This window comes from Crinia signifera, chromosome 1, assembly GCF_055691185.1.
Source record: "Crinia signifera chromosome 1, ASM5569118v1, whole genome shotgun sequence".
Lineage (NCBI taxonomy): Eukaryota > Metazoa > Chordata > Amphibia > Anura > Myobatrachidae > Crinia > Crinia signifera.
In genome coordinates this window covers 351,793,199-351,813,498 of record NC_139217.1, presented here as the reverse complement: position 1 = coordinate 351,813,498, position 20,300 = coordinate 351,793,199, and the positions used below count along the sequence as shown (strand labels likewise).

The 20,300-nt window shown below is 43.0% G+C and overlaps 1 protein-coding gene across 2 annotated transcripts in view; it reads right to left on the bottom strand.

Moving 5' to 3' along the window:
- The window catches only part of SFI1 (SFI1 centrin binding protein), a 40,831-nt gene that overhangs the window by 1,389 nt on the left and 19,142 nt on the right, over nucleotides 1-20,300 (bottom strand). For both annotated transcript variants that reach the window (XM_083147791.1, XM_083147801.1), the window contains exons 16-31: nucleotides 19,763-19,941; nucleotides 14,985-15,060; nucleotides 13,260-13,355; nucleotides 12,943-13,019; nucleotides 11,529-11,631; nucleotides 11,360-11,456; nucleotides 10,412-10,572; nucleotides 9,720-9,794; nucleotides 9,552-9,626; nucleotides 9,305-9,481; nucleotides 6,889-7,115; nucleotides 6,679-6,792; nucleotides 6,306-6,546; nucleotides 5,980-6,127; nucleotides 1,128-1,272; nucleotides 75-186 (exon numbers count right to left, since the gene is read on the bottom strand). In XM_083147791.1, coding sequence (XP_083003917.1) covers nucleotides 75-186; nucleotides 1,128-1,272; nucleotides 5,980-6,127; nucleotides 6,306-6,546; nucleotides 6,679-6,792; nucleotides 6,889-7,115; nucleotides 9,305-9,481; nucleotides 9,552-9,626; nucleotides 9,720-9,794; nucleotides 10,412-10,572; nucleotides 11,360-11,456; nucleotides 11,529-11,631; nucleotides 12,943-13,019; nucleotides 13,260-13,355; nucleotides 14,985-15,060; nucleotides 19,763-19,941 — 2,103 coding nt within the window. The remainder of the gene's footprint in view (nucleotides 1-74; nucleotides 187-1,127; nucleotides 1,273-5,979; nucleotides 6,128-6,305; nucleotides 6,547-6,678; nucleotides 6,793-6,888; nucleotides 7,116-9,304; nucleotides 9,482-9,551; nucleotides 9,627-9,719; nucleotides 9,795-10,411; nucleotides 10,573-11,359; nucleotides 11,457-11,528; nucleotides 11,632-12,942; nucleotides 13,020-13,259; nucleotides 13,356-14,984; nucleotides 15,061-19,762; nucleotides 19,942-20,300) is intronic.

Genomic DNA, 20,300 nt, shown 5'->3' with positions numbered 1-20,300 from the left:
TTGTATTAATTGTGAATAACGAAGGATCATGAATAGAAAATAATCAATCCAGAAATCACTTGGGCTATCACTACCTGCTGTAGTTCATTAGAAATTTCTTTGGCAATAATGTGGTCATCCGGGTCCAGTAGAAGGTCCTCTGCCTCCAGCCACCTCCTTAGCACTTCAGCATGCCTGCACCAGCTTCTTCAAAAATAAAAAGTTACAAAAATTAAAAGCTTGTTCTATTAAACCTGCAGCAGGACAAACACCAACCACACCCTTGCCTGCTGCTCGTTATTGGTACTTTGGGTCTCCTACTACATTCATTCTTATGCTGTGTACACACAGTCCGATTTCCTTTCCGATGTTGACGATATAGTCAACATCGGATCGGCATCGGATGCAGATCACAAGGGTTTTAACCCTTGCGATCCCGATCCGATCCCGGTGCGCGTTCACGTATCGGAAGCCAGAAAGTCTTGGCTGCCTTGTCTATATAGTGCAGATCTGCACTATATAGTCAAGATAGGATGTAAATCGGATGTGCCTTAAGATCCTATCCGCGATCCTATCTGATCAGATCGTGGATAGGATCTTAAGGCACATCTAACGTGTGTACACACCATTAGGGTTCGGGGGGAAAATGAAGTAGAATCTTTTTTGTTGAGAGAAAGTGCTGCTTTACAAATATTGATTTGCTATCCATTATATAAATATCATTTAGCAACCCTATTTTATATGAAGTCTTTTGGTAGCAGAACCATTTTATTTTAGTCAATAAGCAGGATACTTTGTTCTGTTCCAATGCATATATAATGTTTTGAACATACCCTGACAAAGGTATTTTAAAGTTTAGTAACATGGTGTAGGTATATATTTTTCTTTTGTTTATCCATTAGAAAAAGCTACAATGATTTTAACACACATTAAGAAGAGAATCCAGCACAACCACAAATAATGCAAGCAATATACTGTAATTAGTTCATGTCCACTACAAAGGGAAACAGTAAGGAATCACACCCACAACATAATCATGTATTTGTTGCAATACAGGAGCATAGGTTTAAGGAGTCCATTTATCAGATTTGCGGCTAATTTTCAGAAAATGTGAAATGGGTATTATGTCCACATTGATATGAACATACTTTAGTTCTTGCTTCTGATCTTTGTATTGCTGCATAGATTGTTGTATTTGAGCCAGTTCCTTTGCCAGGGTGACAGTCTGTATGTCCTTGGTGTCCAAATTGTGTGGCTCCTCTTGTACTGCAGCGGCAACAATCAAGGGTATTGCTGAAGGAGAATTAGATTATAGTTAAAACTATGCTCATGTTGTACATGTACTAGGATAGTAACATTGGGCCATATGTATCAAGCTTCACAAAGTGATAAAATGGAGAGTGATAAACAGCCAGCCAATCAGCTCCTACCTGCCATGTTAAAGGCTGGGTTTAAAAAATAACAGGTAAGAGCTGATTGGCTGGTTGTTTAGCACGCTCCACTTTATCACTTTGAAGCTTGATACATCTGCCCCATTGAGTCTACAAGACACGTAACTCAGACACATTGTTGAGTGTGCAGTTACTGTACAAGCCATTTTTCTAAATGCAATTAAACACATTTATTCATGTTTTCAAATAGAGAACATTTTTGTAATGCTTATGCAAAACCAAATTTACATTCCACAGGGGAACAGGTGGGGATGTATGAAGGTTGTCTGAAGTACACACAACAGGAATACCAATTGAAGACTACAGACAGAGCAGGGAGCTGACCCTAGAGAAGGTGGAGCGATAAAGCCCCTGAGGCAGCATTATTGACCCAGGCAATTGCTAGAATGGGACAAAACAGAACCACCTGCCTCATATTTCCTATCCCCATAGTCAGGATTAAGGGCCTGATTCTGGTTCACTCGCAAAAGCAAATTCTCTCTAATGGACAAAACCATGTGTACTGCAGATGGAACGTACAGAGAGAATTAGATTTGGGTGGGGTTGTACTTCAAACGGATATCTATATTGCAGTGGAAAAAGGGTATGGTATTTTAGATCTACAATGTCTACAGTCATATTGTCAACATGGGAAATGTAGACATGCTGTTTTGGGGCGTCTGTCAACATAGGCCGACATGGACACTGTCTAAGTGTACTGCCTCGCCATGCTTCGGGCTCGGTACACTATTATATTCTCCCTCTACGCCATAGTGGATGATAGAGTAAGAAATACTGCCTTTCGGCACATGTCGGCTCACAATGTTGTAAAAACATTCATCTCAACCTTTTGACTGGCAACCAATAGTTGTCGACCTAGAATCAATCTATCATGAGTCCAGATCCTGTGGAAAAAGCAGACAGTATTTTTTCTGCACAGAAAAAAAAGAACCCCCACAAATCTGAACTCTGCACAAGTTACAACTGCCCCACCTGCAGTGCACATGGTTTTATCCATTAGATAGGGACTGATTTTGGTACACTCGCAAAAGCAAATTCTCTAAGTGTCTCCGAGAGAGAGAGAATCTGAATTCTATACCAAGTGGTCCTAACAGTAATACCAGGGGTGCTGCCTGAGATATATAGCATTGGAAGATGAACAAGGAAGACAGAATTTGACTATGGTGCATAAAAAAAGAATAGTAATTATATATTTATTAAAATAAAAGTAATAATGGTTCACATGCGGTACAGTGGTTTTGACATTTGAGAATATGGCAAAAAGAGCACGAAATGGTACATGAACATAGTTTGAAATAAGAAAGAAAAAAGCATGTCATGATCAACAAAGAGAACACATCTACAGAGCACATCCGTATACATTAAGTAACAGTCAAGTATTAAGTTATCATGGGGCATTAAAATATAGCTTTTATTGATTCACAGAAAACGTAATGTTTACTCCTTAATTCAACAGCGAAATATAACTTTAAATATAGCAGTGTATGAAAAAGTTGTGTAGCAGGTGGTCAGGGAAGAGGGATAAAGCATTGTCACTGTGTAGGCCACATCTGCAGTAGATCCCCAGCAGCTCCTAACTGTGTGGGCTGACTTGGAGCAACCCAGACACTCAGGTAGTGAAGTGGTGATTTGTACTGTGGAGTAGGCACAGAGAGAGGGGGAAGCATATACCCATTGCCAAGTACCTGTTCATTATGGCAGGCAGCTGAGCCCTATAAACCTATAGGGTTGCCACCTCTCCCGGGTTTTCCGTGATTCTCACGGAATTGGTGGCAACCCTCCAGGAGGCTTTTCCAGTCACCCGAATTCCAGGACTCTCCCGGAATCTGGGTGATTGGAAAAGCCTGGACACTGACAGCCTCCCACTGCGGCGATGCCACTGCTGGCTGCTGCGGTCAAGCTCCAGGTCAGTGCTGGGAGTGACTCATCGGGCAGTGGGGGGGAACCGGGAGTTTATTGGGCTGAGTGTATAGACTCACCTGCAGACTGCCGCGATAAGCTCCTGGTCGTGGCCAGGGGTGACTGTCATCAGGCGTGAAGAAGGGAGCCCGGAGGTATATAGCGGCATTTGTGTGACTGACAGACTACAGTGCGTTTGCACCCCTCTATAATTGCTGCAAGCACCCTTCCTCCTCTCTACAAGCATCCCTTTCTCCTCTCTATAAAGTCTGCAAGTTGCAGCATCTATAGATGGGAAGGAGCATGTAATCCCCCATGGCAGCAGCATATAATCCCCTGGGCAATGAGTATTGAACCCCTCAGGCAACAGGCATTTAAACTCCCCCTGGGCAACGAGCATGTAATCCCCCATGGCAACAAGAATAAAACCCCTGGAATTGAGTAAGAAACCAATCGCAAGGAACATGGAAACTCTGGCAACAAGCATGTATGTAAGTATCCTTATGTAGCATAAAATGTTATTACGGTTTGTGGTATAATAATGTAATAGTCACACACCAGAGAGCACTGTTCCTGCATCTATTGTGTGTGTCAAGGTGGATGGTAGTTTTGCCAGATTTGTAGTGAGGGAGTTGGTACTCTCACTCCATGTTTTTCCGAATGCGTGTCTGAGATGCATACAATTTGGTATTTGGGAAAAAGTAGTCTTTATATTCCAAAAGTATCAAAACAAGGCAAATGGCCTTGTTACCAAATCCTATTCTCCATCATCCATAAGGGATAATGGGGATTCACTCAGTACTATGGGGTCCAAAGTGCACATAAAACTTCCAACAGGGTGTGCTGGCTCTTCCCCTCTATGCCCCCCTCCCACAGCTCAGTTTAGAAAAATGTGCCCTCAGGAGAGGATGTACACATTTTCTTGATTATTTTAAACTTATTTATTTGGGCATGCTGCTTGGACATGCAGCATACCTGCGACGAGGGAGCTGGGGGCGCGAACACATAATCGTAACATGTCTGAAAATGTCTGAGTGGTGAGCAGAAGTCAGGGGGTCCACACAGAGTGGCAATACTGACCCTTTCAGGGGGATCCCATAACCCTCCCCAGATATCTCAATATATTAAGGCCTCTTGGGAGGAACTTCCTGAACCACAGTGGTTGAGATCAGTTAAGGCTTCGATGCAGCAAATGTCTCAGCAAATAGCTGCCACACAGCACCAGACTCAGTTACAGATGTCTGTGGAAGGTCTGCAGAAATATGACAGACTGGTTGCTCCTTCCTCAGGTGTTAATGTACCACAAAAGTGCAGGCTTTTAGAGGCTGGCTCTGACTCCAAAGAGCAGGAGGAGGAGGAAGGCGAGGAGAGCGCCCCACAACCTACAGTTGGTGGAGTGGAGTCTCCTCCCACAGGTGTTCCAGCTGATCCATGGACTGATGGGGTTGTCTGGACATAAATCTCATGGCATCCCAGCTCAACAAAAAGCTGCAGCTTTACTGTACCAGGTCCAAGAACCCTCAGGCAGCGGTGGTGGGCGCACTGTCGACCCCTTGGTCATACCAGCTGGTATACTTATTCACCCCAATTCTATTGCTGTCCTGAGTACTCCGCAAGATCAGGAGGGAGAGGGTGCAAGCAATTCTGATTGCCCCAGACTGGCCTCAAAGGGCGTGGTACGCTGATCTTCTGGCCATGTCGCAGGATGAATCTTGGCCTCTTCCTCTGAGAAGGGATCTTCTTCAGCAAGGACCGTTTCTATATCCAGACTGGTGCCGACTTTGTTTGTCGACTTGGAGGTTGAGCGGCTGATCTAACCAGGAAGGATATTCCGGGAAACGTAATCCCTACCATGATTCCGGCTAGAAAGGCGGTGACGTCCAGACACTATCATCGGATAAGAAAGAGATGTGTGTCACGGTGTGAAGGGGGACAATGGGGCAGATGTATTAAGCCTTAACAAGAGATAAATGCAAGGGTGATAAGGAGAGATAAATGTCCAGCCAATCAGCTCCTTACTAACTTTTTTCAAACACAGCCTGTAACATGGCAGTTAGCAGGTGATTGGCTGGACGTTTAGCTCTCCTCATCACCCTTGCATTTATCTCTTGTTAAGGCTTAATACATCTGCCCCATTGTTCTCCTATGGTTTTCCGAGTGGGTCGGTTACTCTGGTTTCTGCAGGCTAGAATCAATATGGGTCTGCGTACGGGTTCCATTAAGGTGCAGATATTAGCCTTGTCCATCTTCTTTCAGAATAAGTTGGCTCGGATTCCAGAGGTTCAGACTTTTTACAAGGTGTTCTGCACATCCAGCCTCATTTCGTACTGCACACTGTTCCGTGGGACTTGGTTGTATTGACCATTTTGCAGTTCTCCTGGTTTGGGCCATTGGACTCCTTTGAGGATAAGTTCCTTTTCGTGGAAAGTGGTCATGCTTCGGATAGACGGGTCTCCGAATTGGGGGCACATATTACATCTGCCCCACCTGCATTGCACATGGTTTTGCCCATTTTGAGAATAAATTTGTACTGCAAGCAGACCTGAATAAGGACCATAGTACTAAGTGTATCCCCAGTTTCCCTTATGGACTCCGAGAAAAGGATTTACTGGTAGGTATATAAAATCCTATTATTTCAATTCTACTTTACCTGCAGAGGCAGATTGTAGTACTCGTATCCCCTGGATGAAGTCATTTGGTGACAGCAGCTGGCATGAATAATCTGACACTTGCTTTGAGCTAGAAGAGTGCGTCACTTTGGTCTGTTCCACTGGCTGCGGTAGACTAATATTCTGAAGCTGGAGGAAAACAAAATTAACTTTTTGTATAGCAAGTCCTATGACCGTGTTAAAGAGTAGTGCAAAGTAAATAGAAAGTTACAAATACATTCATAAATCTATTAAATATGTACAAATGATTAATGGTAGATTACATTTTTTACAGGGCATAAACGACAGTACTTCAGTTTTCACTTACTGACTGCTCCTGAGCTTGTGGCATAAAGGAGGAAGGAGGCATTAAGGCTGGAGTGGCTAAAGTCTGGTGAGAACTCGAGTAGTGAGGTGCTGCATGTGTGACATACTGAGCAACTGGCCATGTATCAGACTGGGCAGGCTGTACTGGCAATGAGTGAGAAGCACTGGTGGATGTTATAGCCAGCTGCGGTGACTTGCCCACACATGAATTGTGTTTCTCAGAGAGGTCACTGTTGGAGTCACTGTTTAAAAAACAAAAAAACAAAACAACATTAGTCCTAATCAGCAAAATCAATGTAACAGTTTATGTCAACTGTCTGGCTACAGATCCCCAATTACATAAGAGCACAGAACTGAACTCTGTCACTTCTTACTGTGGAGGAGAATAGCTGATTTCTTTTCCTACATCAAGGAGACCCTCTCTTTCCAGTGATCGCAGCAAGAAGGACGGACTACGAGGTTTCAGCCGCTCTTTTCTTAATGTACATCTAAAAAAAGAGAACATGATATTCGTGTGGTGAGTGTCCTTAAAGACATGATACCTGAACTTAAAGTGACTGCAGCCATCATTACCAATCTCTTACATGGTGCTCAGGGAGGGTTGTCCCTCAGACAGGGGAGCGGTTGCATGTTTCACAGGCAAAGGAGTCCTTGAAGAAGGGAAGCAGGGGCCTTCCTCATGTTTCACATCAGAGGGTATATGGAAGGTGACTTTCTTAATAGGAGGTGGAATTTGGCAAGGCTTATTGAAAACTTTCTTCTTCCAGATCATGGCACAGTGACGCACTGCAAGATTCTGTGTGTACACCTCCTGGAAAACACATACAGAGATACATTTTGGGCACACACACCCATGTAATAACTATTGTACACCCACCGTCACTACAATGTCTCCTAGGGGGGCATAAAAAAAAGAGTGGAGTGAAAGGCAAAGAGGGAGAGAGAAAGGGGCAGAGAGAAGTGGTCAGGAAGAGATAGTGCTTCATGGAAAAAGAGGGAATGAGTGATAGAGGTGAGGGGAGAAGTGCGAGAGACAGAGAGAGAGGGTGTCAGAGACAATGCCAGGTAAAAGGGGGGAACAAGGGAGAGACTGTCCTATTATTATTTACCTTTAAAAATGTTGTGAGACTTCTCACAGACAGAGTGGGGGAAATTTCTGAGTTATATTTCACATGAGTTGTTGCTTTGGGCAACCAATTGGCTACTATGGGGCAGATGTATTAAGCCTTAACAAAAGATAAATGCGAGGGTGATAACAAGAGATAAATGTCCAGCCAATCAGCTCCTTACTGACTTTTTTCAAACACAGCCTGTAACATGGCAGTTAGGTTGTGATTGGCTGGACGTTTATCTCTCTCTCTCACCCCTCCCGGATCTAACACCATGGTATTATCACAACGTCTGTGCTTGCTGAAGCCTACTTTTGCCGTCCTTTCTTGCTTCCACATGTAATTTTACCTGGCACCACAGCAATCATTAGTGACTTACCAGAGAACACAATGCTGCTGCCAACAGTTATGGTATAGCGGATTGACGGTGTGTAGATGACTATGTTATGGTCAACAATGCTTAGTTGAACCCATCTAGTACAGTGAGGGCTAACCTTGACACGCCAGCTGTTGTTGAACTACACATCCGCGCATGCCCTGCATCAGTTTTAGTATGGCCAAATAGTAAACTGATGCAAGGCATGCTGGGATGTGTAGTTCAACAACAGCTGGAGAGTCAAGGTTAGTCATCACTGGTCTAGTAAGATGCCCAAAAGATAGTTGAAAGCGTCTAGAGCGACTGTAACGAAAGAGATACAAGCATAAGGTCAATGGGAGTGTAATAGACATTTACAAGGTCGACATGAGTTTTTTCTCCTTCATTCGCAGGGGAAACGGACATCTGCTTTTACATTGGGGGATAGAGAGTGTTAGCTAGGGGTTAGGCACTTAAAAATTTTGGTGAAGTGAGGTAGGCTTCTCCCCTCTACTTCCCCCCAGACCGCAGTCTTAGAACAAGTGCCAGAGGAGTCGGATCTCTGGTACTTGGTCTCCTCTGGGAGGCTGAGTTTTTATTATAATTTATTTACAAATTTGGTAGCGAGACCCTGATGGGTCCGGTCGCCACCGCCTGCGGTGTGTTTCCGTGACCCTGCCATTGGTGCTCCCAAGCCGGGGACCCGCCGCGACAGTCTGTGGTTAGCGTCCAGGTCCTTGGCTAGAGCCAAACACTCATGGGTCTAGGTAGGGAGACCTTGATTGCAAAAAAAAAGGCACTGTCCGGCACCGTCTTCCTCACACAAGGCTCCATGGGTCCGAGTCTCCGAGTCATTCTCAATTTAGACACCATTGATCGTCTAATGGCCCGTGCACACTGAGAACCCGGCCATCATCGATATTAGTGGCCAGCGTGGTGCCGGCAAGGGCTATTTCCCATAGGTGTACAGACCTAGCCGCATCCCTGTTCCTTGTGGATGTGGAGTGTTTATTTTCCTTGCACATGGTGTTATTTGCAGATCTGTCTGTCTAGAATGCAGGAGTTTAATTATTGGAGCTCTAAAATAACCACAGGAAGGAATACAATGACTCATCCCAGGCAATCTCCCACTACATAAGGAAGCCACTATGGTAGGGCTGTTCTGTAGTAGCACCCTCTGGGCTGACATCACACTCCAATACAGCAGTCCTTCTTGTGCAGTTCTGAAATGTGCAAAGCAGCCACCTGGTCATCCTTTGTACACAAATGTCAGGAAGCTTGCCTCTTAAAAATTGTGTTAAAAGACACAAGGGATATATTTCATTTTGTATTGGTGCTTTTCATTACAAACGTCACCTATAATTTGTACTTAATGTTACTTTATTAATAGTTCAAAACTACAATCTCCACCTGGAAGTTGGACGTTTCATCATATTTCTTTACTGTAATAGTTTCAGCATATTCCTTTACGGTACTAATTGTCTATGTCCTGATCTTAATGTTAGGAAGTATTCTGAATTGAGAATCTTTACCTACCTGCAACTGATGCCGAGTGGACAGCTGAGCTCGGAATTGTTTCATTCCAGACACGTAACGTAGGAGCCTGGTCACCCCCTCTTTCAGGAGGTCAGTGCGATACACCTCCACCGCCTCTGCAAGGCGTTGTTTCTTTCTCCGACGCTCACTGACATACGCCAACCAGCAATCAAACACCTAAACACACAACAATATTAGTTTATAGCACACAAGGTAATATTTATTCTATATACTGGCAGTGAAATACCTTTCCCTGCAGGTTGAGGGACCAGTGCCACAGAGCTTGTACCGTCAGCTTATCCTGTTGCCCTTTCTCCAACAACTGCAACACAAAAGTCATTCAACCAGTCAGGAAGAGTTAATACTGAACAAATCTGCATTTGTAAGGTCAGTGTATAATTACAATTAAATTTACCCTGTGGTGCCATTTCCTCAGATAGTACCGGCTCAATCTGTGTCTAGAGAAGATGATTTGTTGCCGCTGCAGAAGCTGTGCAGGAAATAAGAGACAGATCAAGGAATCTATTTATCTGGGCATAACAGGAAACTTAACATGTACAGTTTAAGTAATATAAGGGTATTTATTACATTACAATCACATCCTGAAGTCAGTGGATGCAAACACACACACAGACTTGTTGTGGAATAAGCAAAGCTTCTGCTGTATGATATTTATGAATATAGGAACATTTTAAATATGTATGTGTGGGTGATAGTAGAGCTCTGACTGTACAAGCAAGAGTGACCAAAACCACTACAGCCTACCAATGCGTCAATTTTTGTGTTCTTTGTATACAAATTCAGACACGCACAGATATAAAAGTTTTGCTACACAAATGAATGAGTGCAGTCTTGTGAAACAGTTTGTTGCATCCATCTGCATTTTATTTCTGGGTGTAAAAGGCAATTTGCATGGACTTGACAGCTCCCTTGAGCAAGGTGCCTTATGCTACATGGTGTATTGGGGCTAGCCGAAGGAGGACATCTGCATTTGTAGAAACAAAACAATGCTGCGCATAAGCATGTTGAGGCTGTTTGTATGTGTGCACTTTCTCTTCTTTATGTGTCATGTAAGATCTTAGGGAGCGCACCCATATTGTCACTCACCATTTTCCTCAAACACAAAGCATGATATAGTTTCCACTCTTTTATGCTGTCCCTCAATAAATGCCTCCCATGGTGCTTTGCTGCCAACTCCACTTTAAAGCGTAGCTTCATTGCTGCTCTGCTATGTTCTCTCCAATACAGCATCATGCGGGACAGTTTTACTGGAAGAATGGAGGGAAATGAAAACGTTATATAGTACACCTTGGTCACCCAATGTCTTACAGGTGACTTAATCAGTACATCAGTCAATTAGATTTGCTGTGCTGTGCTAGGGTGCCTTGAGGACAGAGTTTGGGAACCACTGCCTTAAAAATCTGATTGAGGAGTAGAGGTGTCCACACACTAGAACGATTTTTTGGCCGATTTCCGATAAATTGGACGAAAATCGTCCGATATCGGTCCGATGCGCGCTCCCGTGGATCTTTTGCTGAATCTTTTGATCTTACATGCTGCACGAAAGATCAGAAGATTTAACCAAAGATCCATAGGAACGCACACGGGATCTTAAGAAAAATCTTTGATAAAGATGTGTGCTTGCCTGAAATCTTTTGTCCAGGACGGACAAAAGATTTCAAGGCTAATTTATGCGCAAATCTTACGATCGTAGATTTTTCTAGTGTGTGGGCACCTTATGCATTAAAGAGCTTACTTCAATTCTCTAAATGTAATATCACAAAAGAAGGATCGGCGGTGATAAAGTTCCTTTTCCTTTGATTAGAGGAAATCTACTACACATTTCTCATACACACTGGGGGTTTTAATACTCCTATATTGTATTAGCTATGTGTGTTTTGTGTTTAATTAATGGTTTGGAACCTGACCATCTCCTAGGGCTACAGCGCCCAACTACCCCCACAACCTACTTTTCTTCTACAAGGTGGTAGGCTGCTTATCTCATCCTAATGCATCCACATGTATTTTTATATTCATTTAGATTTTATTGATCACCTTTCTGTAGACATGCAACTGCCTCTTCTACTTCCACCATTGTTTGTTTGTGACCATGTGCACTGACACAAGCAGCCTCTCTCCATGCTCGAACAACCTGTAAATTATAATTGGATTAATGATACTGAAATGATAGAAATCCAAGAGCTTGGGCAATCTGGAAATGTACCTGTTTCAGTGTTCTGGCTCTATAGTGACGTCCTGCTATGATGGACTGCTTTCTCTCCACAGCCTGTGCTGTTGTGTGACTCTTCCAAGTGTTAAGCGCCTCTCTAGAAGATACAAGCAACACAAACTCTTTCACATATGCAAATCCGTGACGCTGAAGACTACTCATATATTACTACAGGAAACACAACTTCTCTCTTTAGTCTCATGTACACTCAGCTACATGTGTTACCCAGCTGGACTGGTTTTCAAAAATGACACTACGGATGCCAATGTGAGGATACAGGAAAACCTTTCACTGGCACGAAATACTACTTTATTAGGTCAGTGCTAACAGAACCTATAATGCTTATACATAAAAACATAATGGGCCTGGATCATACTTTGTTTTATTCTATGCAGACTCTTTTTTATACCACTGTGCTTCTGTTATATTAAGACCGAATTGTATTGGTCTCAGTTATTCAATGTGATCTAACCAATAAATATAATAAGTAAAAAATAAATAAACTTTATATGTCTGATTTGAGTCGAAGACAACAGCTGCATTAAGATATGGAACCATATGCGAATATGAGTATATGCACTGCTTTATGTGGGGAGGAAAGGCCAGGACTGTAAGACTCAGAAGATGTGCGCATATTCGCTTCTGAACATTTCCTATAATGTTCTAGTTATGGACGCACACTAAACTGCATGGGATTCAGAATTAGACCCAATATCTATATTGTAAACATTGCTTTGTTAAGATGTGATCTCCGACAAACAATGACACTAGTATAATATGAATGGTGCACACTTATATATATAAAAAAAAAAACTAGCAAGCCTGCTCAAAGCAAATGCTTCGAAAGCTAGTCTGCTACCTTGTGATTGCATCTGTGTTTGTGCACAGATGGTATTGTTTCGGAGACACACACACACACAATCAGACACTAGACATATATAGACGATATAGTTGTTGTTGGAAACTGACAAGATGTATCACTGAAGCAGTCACAAAGTGGTTTCCTGCTTCATTTTGCTTTTAATTGTAGTTACTGCTGCCAGAGATCAAACTGACCCCAATACACATCCTACATAAGCTAAACCCCAGCACTCTGCAAATGCCAGCCACACACAAGAACAATACACCACCTTCTAGAAACAGAAAGATTCAAGTCACGTCAGAGTGCCTGGCCTGCCGCCTAATGCTTTTATGTGATCACAGAATTCCTCTGGGACATTAACAGATGGAACATTTCTGGCAAATGGATTCATTATATGGAGGACAAAGGAGCATGCTGAAAGACGCATCATGTGGGGTAAAAGGTCCTGCAATACCTCTGGAAAGGATTGAAGATGCAGATAAATGTTTTATTAAGCAACGAGACACAACTATTGCTCATATCAGAGGGCTGGGAATGTCCACTCACCGCAGGATTGATTCTTTGTATAGAGTCTCTTTGTTAGCCACTTGCTGCAAAATGCACTGGGTGTTCCTATGATAATACTGCAAAAACACAGGAAAGATCAGCACCACACAGCACTATAACAATTACACAGCACATATACGTTTCCAGGAGACTGAGAGCAGAATGTCTCTGAGGGAACAGCTTTCACTGGTGAGAAAATGATAGATAATTAAGAAAAAAATAAAAATGGTGCTATTAGCTGGATGCCATTTGGCTCCAATTTTGTCCCAGTCATATAAAAAAAAGGGAGAGGATTTCTAAACATTGATCATACATACCTTCCATGCATTCAGTACTCTGGCAAGCAGCTGATGCCGATAGAATACCTCTGCACACAGCCAGGTTTGCTGCTTCTGATGCCTGAGAGACACAAACTGCCACCAAAGAAAGGACAAGCTAACATTAGTAACATCCCAAACATCAGCAAATCAGGTCTTATTCAGAATCATATTATTCTCTTTGTACTAAAATAACACCCTTCACAACAATTGCTCTGTCTCAGACGCTCCTCTACTCCAAGCTGACTGTCTCCTGCATCCCCTCCTGACCCATATGAGCTGGCCTGGGAAGCAGAAGTGGAGGAATTATTGGAAGGTGATGTTTAGGCAAAGGGAGAGAATGACGTCTCCAGCTACAGTATTTGCATTACACTAAAAAAGAATGTCTACAAAATACTCTGTATGTGCTATTTTGTTTTTAAAGGACTCATCCAGATTATGGAGAGGATGTGCATCTCAGGGTATCTTCCCACACATCAAAATAGATTACTGAGGCATATAGTCACTGCCACCACATAATTGGGCGGCTGATTGGAAAACACATGTCCCTCCACCACTTCGAATGATAATCTCCAGGGGTTAGTAGGTCTATGGTATGGAAATTATGACCAGTATAATATAAGAAAAAAACTCCTCGAATACAGCCCCATTTCTAAGCGATCTGACTAGATGTAGTATAAATCTAGTTATCGCCCATGTTCTCTCTAATGAGAGCACTGGCCGTGACGGATCGCGATCAGTGATTAACTACTTAACTAAATCGCTCAGCACAAGGTCCGGTCACCCCAAGTGTACCGGGCATATCTTTGCATTGCTGCCATTTTTATATACAATGACCTTTCAGAGAGAATAATAATTTTATTTATATAGGAGATTTTCTAAAAAAAAAAAAAAAAAAGAAAAACCCACAAAAAATATATATTTAAGTATTAGCAGGCTACAGACAAGAGCTCAGCATTTGTTTTTTTAAAGCAATAAAAAGGGACATTGATGAAAAACACTAGAAGGGATACGGTCACTAGGTCGACATGCTTTGGGTTGACAACTAAAGGTTGACACCTGAAATAGGTCGAAAAGACAAAGCTTGACAGGGTTGAAAGGTCAACAGTCAAAAGGTCAACATGAGTTTTTCACTTTTTTTTTAGCCTACAGTCGGTATTTCATGCTCTACCATCCACTACAGCAGTGGTGTCAAAATCATGGCCCTCCAGCTGTTGTGGAACTACACGTTCCAGCATGCCCTGCCACAGATTTTATAAAATGGATTGTGGCAGGGCATGCTGGGACTTGAAGTCTTACCACAAAAGACGTGTAGTTGCACAAAAGCTGGAGGGCCATGAGTCTGACACCAAATGCACTACAGCGTTATAGGAGAAAAAAAAGTGTGCCGAGTGCAGTGAGGTACAGTGCCCGAAGAGGAGAGCGTACACTTTGACAGTATCCATGTCCAATACATGTAGGTTGACATGCCGGACAAAAAAAAAAGTGAACACCTCATGGCGACCTTGCCATTGTAGCCTTGATGCTTGTGCCGACCTTACAACCCGGTTGACAATAGCCATGTAGAGTAGACCTATTTCAGGTGAACATGGCTAAAGTAGAAAACAGTTACGTCTTAAAGCTGCATTTGATTATTTCTAGACGTGAGGCCTCATATTTCACAAGACTCCACTCCTGCAAAGGACATCTTTGTAGGAGTACAGAGAACAGAATGAACGCCCTCACCATCTTCCAGTGCTGCCAGGCTTTCCTCACACAGAACTGCTGGTGATGACGCGTTGCTGCCAACTCTCTGGCTCTCCTGATACAGAAACAAGGACACCATTATGACAAGTAAATAATGCACTGAGTCACTGCACTGCAGACAAAGCCATCTGTCTGTACAAAGGCTACATTGTTGGGGCTTGTTTTAGTCATGCTGTAGGTTTTCTAGCAGTACTGTTCAGAAGAAAAGAACAATAAGTTTGCTGAAATCCGGTCCATTCCACTACACTAGATAGTCCAGATGTGCAGTGCTGGTCTATTCCTATGTGGTATGCACCATGCAAACAGTGCTAAGCACATCCAAAGGTGGATGGACAGTCTCCTACATTCAGCAAAACTCCTGATAGCAATCCAATGGCAAGATACTGCCATCAACTTACTTTAGCAGAAAGCGACTAGTAACAGCATGATCGCTCTGCACGGACAAATGTAAAACATCTATGGACTCCATTTACGAATACCCCACTTACTGTGGAGAAAAATAGACAAGCTATAGGTACAGTACAGGTGTTTTCTCTTTTAACTTTGTCCCCCTTTGTCTCCACTTAGTACATGGAGCCCATCATTTTTTTAATCATACTTGCCTACCTGACCCTCTCCATGCGGGAGAAAATGCTCTGTTCCTGGACTTCCCTGGTAATGTATGATTGCCATCACCTGTGGTGAAACACCTTTACCTAGCTCCCCACAGGTGATGGCAATCATACATTACCAGGGAAGTCCAGGGACAGAGCATTTTCACCCGCATGGAGAGGGTCAGGTAGGCAAGTATGCATACTTGTCCTCACACTCTGCATCATTGGTGTAACTAGAACGTGTACTGTACAGGCCAGGCCAAAATTGCTCTTGAATACGAGAGCAGCACAAAGTGAATAAAACACTATATAGCATAACAGAACATTACGGGGCAGCATGTTATGTATAGTAAATTGTAGTAGAATACTCCCCTAATAATATGCTTTAATTACAAAGCACCTACAGTCAGGTCTACAAATATTGGGACATTGACACAATTCTCATTTTGGGCTCTATACACCACCACAATGGATTTGAAATGAAAAAACAATATGTGCAGCTTTAATTTGAGGGTATTTACATCCAAATCAGGTGAACAGTGTAGGAATTACAACTGTTTCTAGGTGTACCTCCCACTTTTTAAGTGTCCAAAAGTAATGGGACAATCGACTCAAAAATCTATTTAATGGACCTGTGTGGACTATTCCCTCATTATTTCATCATCAATTAAGCAGGTAACAGGTCTGGAGCGGATTCCAGGTGTGACATTTGCATTTGGAATCTCTTGCAGTCAACTCTCAATATGAGATCCAAAGAGCTGTCACCATCAGTGAAGCAAGCCCTCCTTAGGCTGAAAAATCAAAATAAACCCATCACAAAGATAGCAAAAACATTAGATGTGGCCAAATCAACTGTTTGGAACATTCTTAAAAAGAAAGAACACACCAAGAGCTCAGCAACACCAAAAGATACGAAAGACCACAGAGAACAACTGTGGTGGATGACAGAAGAATTATTTACCTGGTAAGAAAAGGCCCTTCACAACAGTTGGCCAAATCAAGAAAAAAATTTCAGAAAAGTGAATATAGGGTGTTCACCACAAGATGTAAACCATTGGTGAGCCTCAAAAACAGGAAGACCGGATTAGAGTTTGCCAACAACATGTAAAAAAAAAAAAAAGTCTTCTCTTCTCAGTTCTGGAATAACATCTGGTACTTGTGGATTATCACGGCTCCCACAATGGCCATTGTATGCTAAAAAAAATCGCATCGCATGCGATCGCATACGATTTTGCACTGAAAAGCATCCAAATGCATTGGAATTAGTATTAAACATGTTCAATGGCCCCCAAATGGCATTTTTGAGGCTGTACCACCCCCACTATCAACGCGAACCCGAAGCGTGGCAAGCACAGCGAGCCCGCGAGGGGCGGCAGTACGCGTCCTACAAACTTTTCATACCCCCACTATCCACGTCGGCGTGGAGTTGAGAATAGAAAGTGTGGCGAGCGCAGCGAGCCCGAAGCGTGGCGAGGGGACGCGGATACCTTCACAGGTATCCGCGTCCCCTCACTGGCTTCACAGGTGTCCGCGTCCGCTCGCCACGCTTCGGGCTCGCTGCGCTCGCCACACTTTCTTTTCTCAACTCCACGCCGACGTGGATAGTGGGGGTATGAAAAGGTCGTAGGACGCGTACCGCCGCCGCTCGCCACGCTTCGGGTTCGCGTTGATAGTGGGGGTGGTACAGCCTCAAAAATGCCATTTGGGGGCCATTGAACATGTTTAATACTAATTCCAATGCATTTGGATGCTTTTCAGTGCAAAATCGTATGCGATGCGATTGCATACGATTTTGTCAAAAACCGTCAAAAATCTGTAAAAATCGCATCGCATGCCACTATATATGGCATGCGATGGGAGTCGTGATAATCCAACAAGTACCTAACATCCTATGGACGGGTGTGGATCATTTGGTCTACAACAACTAGGTCGACATGCAGCAAGGTCGACATGGTCATTAGGTCCACACAAGCATTAGGTTGACATGAGCAAGGTGGACAGTCAAAAGGTCGACATGGGGTTTTTCACTGTTTTTTTTTTTACCCGGAAGTCAACACTGTCGACATGGACACAGGTTAAAGTGCACTGCGTCCGCTCGCCATGCTAATTTTATGCTCCCACCAGGCCGTAGTGGATGGTAGGGCATGAAATACCACCTGTCGGCACGTCGGCTCAAAAAACAGTGAAAAACCCCAATGTCGGCCTTGCTGCATGTCGACCTAATGCTTGTGTTGACCTAATGACCCTGTCGACCTAGTGGTGTTGACCCAATGCTTATCGACCTAGTTGTTGTAGACCAAATGACCGTATCCCCTATGGACAGAAGAGACAAAGATCAACTTGAACCAGAGTGACGGGGAACTGCTGTTGATCCACAACATACCACCTCATCAGTGAAGCATGGTGGTGGTAGTGTCATGGCGCGGGCATGTATGGCTGCCAATGGAACTGGTTTCCTTGCATTTATTGATAATGTGACTGCTGACAAAAGCAGCAGGATGAAACGGGCAATATCATCTGCTCATATTCCGTCAAATGCTTCAGAACTCATTGGACGGCGCTGTTCACAGTGCAGATGGACAATGACCGAAGCATACTGCAAAAGCAACCAAAGAGTTTAACCCCTTCCCGACATTTGACGTACATTTACGTCATGGTCGGGATGTACTTCCCGACACATGGCATAAATGTACGTCATGACTTGCAACTGTCACCGCATCTAGAGACGCGGTGACAGAGGGACGATGTCTGCTGTCCCTGACAGCAGACATCTTCCCTCATTGCCCAGGGGGGGCAGCGATGCCCCCCGCCATGGGCGATCGCTGCGATTGGCTGTTCAAACGTGAACAGCCAAAAGCAGCGTTTACTGTGTTATGTGTAAAATTTAGACTCTGCTGCCCCCTAGCGTCCAAAAAAAAATAAAAGAAAGTTGAAATAATGATGTAATAATAAAGTTTAGATATGGTCTTTGTTAGTTATTAACTATGTTAGTTATTAACTATTTTGAGTGGTATGATTATTTGTCTCACAAGCAGAAAATGTAACATTTTGCAAATTGCAAAATGTTCATTTTTTTTACGACATTTTGGTATTTTTCACAAAAAAAAAAAACTGTATCGACCAAAATTTATCACTAACTTAAAGTACAATGTGTCACGGGAAAACAATCTCAAAATCACTGGGATAAGTAAAAGCAAAAAAAAGTTATCCCCACTTAAGTGATACCTGTCAGATTTGAAAAAAAGGCCTCTGTCAGGAAGGCAAAAACATGCTGCGTCGGTAAGGGGTTAAGGCCAGTAAGTGAAATGTTCTGCAATGGCCAAGTCAATCACCTGACCTGAATCCGATTGAGCATGCATTTCACATGGTGAAGACAAAATGAAGGAAAAATGCTCCAAGAACAAGCAGGAACTAAATACATTTTCAGTAGAGGCCTGTCAGAGCCAGGGATGAAACCCAGAACCTGGTGAGGTCTATGCGTTCCAGACTTCAGGCTGTAATTGACTGCAATTTGACTGGATTTGTAACAAAGTATTAAAAAGTTAAAGTTTGATTTAGGATTGTTTAGTTTGTCCCATTACTTTTGGACCCTTAAAAAGTAGGAGGTACACATAGAAACAGTTGTAATTCCTACACCGTTCACCTGATTTGGGTGTAAATACCCTCAAATTAAAGCTGAACGCCTGCAGTTAAAGCACACCTTGTTTGATTCATTTCAGATCTATTGCGGTGGTGAATAGAGCCCAAAATATGAGAATTGTGTCGATGTCCCAATATGTAAGGACCTGACTGTGCATCTTCTGCAGTGCCGCACAGTACATTAGAAGCAGCACTACAACACACAACAAAATATGAAAAGGTTTATTTCTATGAGATCACCAGACAATCCTCCCAAATCTTTGCTATTCCGGGGGACCTTCTTGGGAATTGGGAGGTGTTCTAGTGCAGTACAAAACACTGACAGGGCCCCCACCATATAATGCAGAACAAATGGTGTATTTCTCCCTGGAAATATGACTAAAACCCCTTAGTTGCATGTATGATCCAAGTACTAATCTGCTAGCAGTAGTTCATCGGTTGCTACAGCTCAAATGTTCCGGAAGGTAGTAAAACATTTCCTGGCTATGATACTTTGCAAAAGTACTTAATCCCTGTTCCTCTTACTCTGTTTTTATTTCTTGAACATTTTCCCTCCAGGTGTGCAAAACATGAAATAAGATCTGTCCCCGGTAGTGCTCAGAAGCCAATAAATCCATCTCACGCTCAGCATTTAGAGCAGCCAGGCTATTTTTCCACGTGCACCAGTATGTCCCCAACAATTGCCAGTTGCGGTGCAGGATAGCCTAGAATTACAGGAAAACCATAAAGCTGAAAATGGTGGCAAGTTATCCATGGTGAAAGCACCATAAACATTTTTAGGTTTACAGTTGCATAAACCACTGCCTGACAGAGCAGGACAGTACTTTTGCAGGAACCATTTTAACTTGTCAACTCCGAGTCCTGTGTTATAGGTAGGCTCACCATCATGCCATCTGGTGAGCCTACCTATATAACACAGGGCTCGGAGTTGACGAGATAAATATTTTTTTCATATGGATATGAGAAAACACCATTAAAAGAAACCTTTAGGAGTATGCATTTACATTGTTTATGTAAGCATAAAGTGAGTGCATCGTTGTGATTTGTGTGATCACGTGGTGAC